General features: G+C 41.7%; 1 protein-coding gene across 1 annotated transcript in view; it reads left to right on the top strand.

Annotated features, from left to right (window-relative positions):
- The first annotated feature begins 697 nt into the window (after positions 1 to 697).
- The window catches only part of LOC133614260 (uncharacterized), a 10,862-nt gene continuing 4,249 nt past the window's right edge, over positions 698 to 7,310 (top strand). The window contains exons 1-6 of the mRNA XM_061972103.1: positions 698 to 789; positions 852 to 1,148; positions 1,240 to 1,287; positions 1,403 to 1,513; positions 1,762 to 1,786; positions 1,861 to 1,901. Coding sequence (XP_061828087.1) covers positions 729 to 789; positions 852 to 1,148; positions 1,240 to 1,287; positions 1,403 to 1,513; positions 1,762 to 1,786; positions 1,861 to 1,901 — 583 coding nt within the window. The 5' untranslated portion in view covers positions 698 to 728. The remainder of the gene's footprint in view (positions 790 to 851; positions 1,149 to 1,239; positions 1,288 to 1,402; positions 1,514 to 1,761; positions 1,787 to 1,860; positions 1,902 to 7,310) is intronic.

Genomic DNA, 7,310 nt, shown 5'->3' on the forward strand with positions numbered 1-7,310 from the left:
AGCAGACACAACAGTAAATCTGAAAAGAGCAACATTGTCACAAAGTTTCCATGCAGTCAACAAACCACAGTCCCTGTTGCCGGTTATGTTTATTCACAGAGGATCGTCTGAGCCTGTGTGACTGTTTAATGTATGAAAGAGACATGCACTCATTCGCTTGAAAGTGAAAACAAGAACACGAAATGTGATTCCCGACGGGGCCGCCGAAAGTTGATAATGGTGTTCAGTGATGGTGTGTTACTGGATCCTGAGACTTCATAATGCATGAGCGTGCGCTAAAGAGAACTTATCTCTGTTTGGTAATTATTCATGTCGCCTCATGTGCAATTCATTTGGAGACAATAATGATAGAAGAGACGAGAGAAGGACGCTTTAAAATGCCATTTTTTTAGATTAACAACGTTCACATCCTGTTGTTTTGAGTGAGGGGTAGCCATGCTTCCTCAGATGTGCAAACCACATCTGTTGCATCATTTAGGTCAAAGCCTTTTTTTTCTATTGTGCCTTAAAATATCAATGAGTGGGTTGACTTATCATGTGCATATCATCTTTGAGGATGTACAGTTTCAACTGAACTTTTCTTTTGCATATATATATATATAGTACTAGGTGCAACACATGGAATGTTTTGGGCTTGTTTTGGCAGTCGTTGCAAACCACTTCCTGTACAGGCTTGTCAGTGTATATTTGTACGTTGTATAGTAGCGCAACTTGACAATAGGGGACAAATGGGAGAAACAATGCGGATGCAATTCTATTTCACATTGCTTTGTTTGTGGCTGAAGAAAGGTAAGCTGAATGGTCCTTTAGGAATTAATTGCAATAATGTATTTTTAATTCTCTCTTTACAGATTCTGTGAGCTGCATGGGGCCCTCTGAGTTACGTTTCGTTGCTTTGGGGGACTCTGTAACATTAAAATGCTCTTACAACTGCTCCACTGGGTTTGTTTGGGGCTGTTGGAGCAAAGCGTCTGTCTCGTCCGACTGCTTAGGAGAAAGAAGCAAGGACAAAGACAACTTCTGCACAGTCGCTCTTATTCTGGGCAATGTTTCCGCCGAAGATCTGAAGTACCACTACTCCTGCTACACACAAGCAAGAGATCACCCTGACCTTAAACAAAAAACAGAGCATGTCGTGATTCTAAAAGGTGGTAACGATTGTGCACTGTTATATTTTCTATCTAAAATAAAGTAGCAATAACAGATTTAGGGGGAAATTCTGTTTTTTGCCCTCCCCAGCTCATACAACTGCCGTAACCTGGACAGTTCCTCCAAGTACTAAAAATGGTAAGTGGTTCATTTCAATACGCGCGTTTACTTTACGCAAAGCTTTTGGTAATAAAAACTGTGAAAGAACATATACGTGCACGGCACCCATTGCGTGTGTTTTCAACTTTTTAAGGGAAACTTGCAGAAATCCACGTTCTGACGACCTTTTCACTGGCGGTGGTCGTGGCGTTGATTGCGCTGGCGGTTTTCATATGTGTGAACCACAACAGATGCCGCGGCAACGGTAAAAGGGATTATTGTGATTGGGTACAGTCGTAAAAAAAACATTTCATCACAGCAGTATATCCAGGTATTTATGCAATAATGGGGGTGTGTTGTCTAATATTAAGATGGTATTGTAAATCTATACTGCTATAAAATCGGCTACTCTAAAGTGTATCCATTTTACAATTCTTTATTTATAGATATAAAAACATCTTTTACTGAAATGTTTGACACATAATTCATCTGAAATGTTGTTACACCTTCTAGGAGATGATGCTGTCTCCAGATCAGGGTTAGTACCATTTTAAATACATGTTTATGACATATTCTTTATACTGATCATGCTTTTTGTTTTATTCTATTTAGCTCACCACTGCATTCCCAAGTTGTCTTCTCGCCAGTGAATGGTAAGGTGTGCTCTAGCTGTGCAACAAACTTCATACTCCTAGTCAATATTTATTATGTACATTCCCCTATGCAAAGTCATCAGAAAATGAACGGCTGACTTTGATGGGTCAGGTGGATTAGCAGTAAGGTTGGGCATTGAGCAGTGATAGTAATCGGGCTTTACATTCCGATCAATCCAATTTTTTAAAGGCCGATTAGGTGTTCACTGACAGCTAACTTTATTCCCATACACACTGTGAAGCCGCTCCCCTAAGTCAATAACCATTCATTACAGCAAATGAACTACCATATCACTGGAGGATGGGGCTAAACATGTTACACAGAGAGTAAAAGCGAACAGGAGCCGGCAAGCTCTTCTCGAAGCTGGCTTGAAATAACACAAGAAATAAGTGCTTAGTAAACTTTAAGTAGCAGCAGAAAGTAAGCAGCTATTAACAGGAAATTAGCAAGTACATTAATGAGAGGATAATAACTGTTGGTGTGTCAGCATTGCCACAGTCAGTACGAGGAACACAGCTCAATCGATAAAATGGTGTTGTCTTACCATGAATTGATTTACGTGGACCCCAACTTATAGAAGTTGGAAAAACTTATTCGGGTGTTACCATTTAGTGGTCGATTGTACAGAATATGTACTGAACTGTGCAATCTACTAATAAAAGTTTCAATCAATCAATCAAAAGTCGAGATCCAGTAAATGATCGATACTTAGTTTGAAATTTGTATTTTCTAGATAGAATTTTTGTTTTTGTTTTTGTTAATGTTGACAAACTCAGGGAATACTTCCCTGGATACAGGTGGACTTTGAGGTCAAAAACCATAGGATTTAAATGAGTAGTTAATAGTAGTTTTTGCTTATGTTTAGTTATTGTGTAATAATTACATTTTTTTTTTAATCAAAAAGTTGTATGTAAAAAGAGATTAAAGAAGTTTAGGTTTAAATATTGTGTTGATATTGTTAAACTGTCAAATAGAGATGGGATTTGTGGCTTTTTAGAGCCTTTCTTATATTTATAAAAACATTTTAAAGTAACTTTTTTTTTTATCAAGGAAGCAATCACTCGTGGCAGTGATAAGATACACGATTGGTCAATAAATCAAAATGTATGTAGTACATTACACCAACATAGACACTACTGGTAAGAATTATTCTCAAATATGGATAATAATCTACAACCCCCATTTCCATATGAGTTGGGAAATTGTGTTAGATGTAAATATAAACGGAATACAATGATTTGCAAATCCTTTTCAACCCATATTCAATTGAATGCGCTACAAAGACAAGATATTTGATGTTCAAACTCATAAACTTTTTTTTTTTTTGCAAATAATAATTAACTTAGAATTTCATGGCAGCAACACGTGCCAAAGTCGTTGGGAAAGGGCATGTTCACCACTGTGTTACATGGCCTTTCCTTTTAACAAAACTCAGTAAACGTTTGGGAACTGAGGAGACACATTTTTTAAGCTTCTCAGGTGGAATTATTTCCCATTCTTGCTTGATGTACAGCTTAAGATGTTCAACAGTCCAGGTGTCTCCGTTGTGGTATTTTAGGCTTCATAATGCGCCACACATTTTCAATGGGAGACAGGTCTGCACTACAGGCAGGCCAGTCTAGTACCCGCACTCTTTTACTATGAAGCCACATTGATGTAACACGTGGCTTGGCATTGTCTTGCTGAAATAAGCAGGGGTGTCCATGGTAACGTTACTGGAATGGCAACATATGTTGCTCCAAAACCTGTATGTACCTTTCAGCATTAATGGCGCCTTCACAGATGTGTAAGTTACCCATGCATTGGGCACTAATACACCCCCATACCATCACACATGCTGGCTTTTCAACTTTGTGCCTATAACAATCCGGATGGTTCTTTTCCTCTTTGGTCCGGAGGACACGACGTCCACAGTTTCCAAAAACAATTTCAAATGTAGACTCGTCAGACCACAAAACACTTTTCCACTTTGTATCAGTCCATCTTAGATGAGCTCAGGCCCAGCGAAGCGGACGGCGTTTCTGGGTGTTGTTGATAAACGGTTTTCGCCTTGCATGGGAAGCTGTTTTTATACCCAATCATGGCACCCACCCGTTCCCAATTAGCCTGCACACCTGTGGGATGTTCCAAATAAGTGTTTGATGAGCATTCCTCAACTTTATCAGTATCTATTGCCACCTTTCCCAACTTCTTTGTCACGTGTTGCTGGCATCAAATTCTAAAGTTAATGATTATTTGCAAAAAAAAAATGTTTATAAGTTTGAACATCAAATATCTTGTCTTTGTAGCATATTCAATTGAATATGGGTTGAAAATGATTTGCAAATCACTGTATTCCGTTTATATTTACATCTAACACAATTTCCCAACTCATATGGAAACGGGGTTTGTAATTTGATGGTGCCATTTCCAAATTTTTTGACGCTTTATCTTGCATGTTATGACCCTCGCGGATTGTGCGGAAGTGCATCCAAATGCTATGTTTCCTTTGACTTTTGTTTATTTTATTGTATTTTCCAGTTGCTAATATCTCATTCTAATTCCAAATACAGCGGCGAAAAGGCTCCTGTAATTTCAGGTGCTTGTTAAACTCCTCTATTAAGTTAACTGCCTGCGCATGAGTGTGTGCGCATGATAGTTTTCACATGAATGGAGCCTTCTGAGACGACTGTAACTCGGTGATATCATTACTCCTTCAATAAATAAAGCCAATAAAGCTTTTAATGTTCATTCTGGTTCTAAGAAGGCAGTGATTTGCATAAAGAACAGCTCTGAAACGATTCAACTGCAAATCGATTCTTATTGTTCACCTAAAATAGCTGTTGAAAAGAATCGACTCGTTCTAACGCCACATCTTTATTGTCAAAAGCACTTACCATAAATACATTTGAAAAATTACACTTTCTACATGTGACCGGTATCAGACGATTTCACTCATGGATGATTGGTATCGGAAAACACTGATCTCAACATCCTTATCACTAACACATAAGCAACAGAAATGTGTTAATGTTTTTTATTTTATCAGGTTTTCAAAACTTTTGTGAAAGTGTACTCGTGGAAAAAAACGTACTATGTGTATTTAAGTTGAAATGATTTATATTTGCATGATGATTGAAAATAACCTCATGACAAATGTATAATAAATATGTGACCCTGCTTCTTAAAAAAAATAAAAAATTGTTTTTAACCAGAATCGGAATCAAAATCCTCCAAATTCAAACAATGCCCAATGCTAATTGGCAGTATCACCACTATTCAATCAATCATCAATCAATCAAAGTTTATTTATATAGCCCTTAATCACAAGTGTCTCAAAGGGCTGCACATCCTCGGCTCAGATCCCACATCAGGGTAAAAAAAAACTATTGAGCATTTGTTTATATCAGAGGTCCAGAAGTCCCAAATTAAAGAAAAAAAAAAAAACTTTTTTTTTTTTTATTTACATTTATTTTAATCTGTCCTTTCTAATCGATTTTCTACCGCTTGTTACTCTCTGTGTCTCCTATTTGCTCAGGCAAATGCATTTTCCCATCAATAACGTGACATCATCGCGCTCGGAAAATATATATATATATATATATATATATATATATATATATATATATATATATATATATATATATATATATATATATATATATATATATATATATATATATATATATATCCATCCATCCATCCATCCATCTTCTTCCGCTTATCCGAGGTCGGGTTGCGGGGGCAGCAGCTTAAGCAGGGAAGCCCAGACTTCCCTCTCCCCAGCCACTTCGTCCAGCTCTTCCTGTGGGACCCCGAGGCGTTCCCAGGCCAGCCGGGAGACATAGTCTTCCCAACGTGTCCTGGGTCTTCCCCGCGGCCTCCTACCGGTGGGACGTGCCCTAAACACCTCCCTAGGGAGGCGTTCGGGTGGCATCCTGACCAGATGCCCGAACCACCTCATCTGGCTCCTCTCGATGTGGAGGAGCAGCGGCTTTACTTTGAGCTCCTCCCGGATGGCAGAGCTTCTCACCCTATCTCTAAGGGAGAGCCCCGCCACCCGGCGGAGGAAACTCATTTCGGCCGCTTGTACCCGTGATCTTGTCCTTTCGGTCATAACCCAAAACTCATGACCATAGGTGAGGATGGGAACGTAGATCGACCGGTAAATTGAGAGCTTTGCCTTCCGGCTCAGCTCCTTCTTCACCACAACGGATCGATACAGCGTCCGCATTACTGAAGACGCCGCACCGATCCGCCTGTCGATCTCACGATCCACTCTTCCCCCACTCGTGAACAAGACTCCGAGGTACTTGAACTCCTCCACTTGGGGCAAGATCTCCTCCCCAACCCGGAGATGGCACTCCACCCTTTTCCGGGCGAGAACCATGGACTCGGACTTGGAGGTGCTGATTCTCATCCCAGTCGCTTCACACTCAGCTGCGAACCGATCCAGTGAGAGCTGAAGATCCTGGCCAGATGAAGCCATCAGGACCACATCATCTGCAAAAAGCAGAGACCTAATCCTGCAGCCACCAAACCAGATCCCCTCAACGCCTTGACTGCGCCTAGAAATTCTGTCCATAAAAGTTATGAACAGAATCGGTGACAAAGGGCAGCCTTGGCGGAGTCCAACCCTCACTGGAAACGTGTCCGACTTACTACCGGCAATGCGGACCAAGCTCTGGCACTGATCATACAGGGAGCGGACTGCCACAATCAGACAGTCCGATACCCCGTACTCTCTGAGCACTCCCCACAGGACTTCCCGAGGGACACGGTCGAATGCCTTCTCCAAGTCCACAAAACACATGTAGACTGGTTGGGCAAACTCCCATGCACCCTCAAGGACCCTGCCGAGAGTATAGAGCTGGTCCACAGTTCCACGACCAGGACGAAAACCACACTGTTCCTCCTGAATCCGAGGTTCGACTATCCGGCGTAGCCTCCTCTCCAGTACACCTGAATAGACCTTACCGGGAAGGCTGAGGAGTGTGATCCCACGATAGTTAGAACACACCCTCCGGTTCCCCTTCTTAAAGAGAGGAACCACCACCCCGGTCTGCCAATCCAGAGGTACCGCCCCCGATGTCCACGCGATGCTGCAGAGTCTTGTCAACCAAGACAGCCCCACAGCATCCAGAGCCTTAAGGAACTCCGGGCGGATCTCATCCACCCCCGGGGCCTTGCCACCGAGGAGCTTTTTAACTACCTCAGCAACCTCAGCCCCAGAAATAGGAGAGCCCACCACAGACTCCCCAGGCACTGCTTCCTCATAGGAAGACGTGTTGGTGGGATTGAGGAGGTCTTCGAAGTATTCCCTCCACCGATCCACAACATCCGCAGTCGAGGTCAGCAGAACACCATCCTCACCATACACGGTGTTGATAGTGCACTGCTTCCCCTTCCTGAGGCGGCGGATGGTGGAC

Source organism: Nerophis lumbriciformis, linkage group LG17, assembly GCF_033978685.3.
Source record: "Nerophis lumbriciformis linkage group LG17, RoL_Nlum_v2.1, whole genome shotgun sequence".
Taxonomy (NCBI): domain Eukaryota; kingdom Metazoa; phylum Chordata; class Actinopteri; order Syngnathiformes; family Syngnathidae; genus Nerophis; species Nerophis lumbriciformis.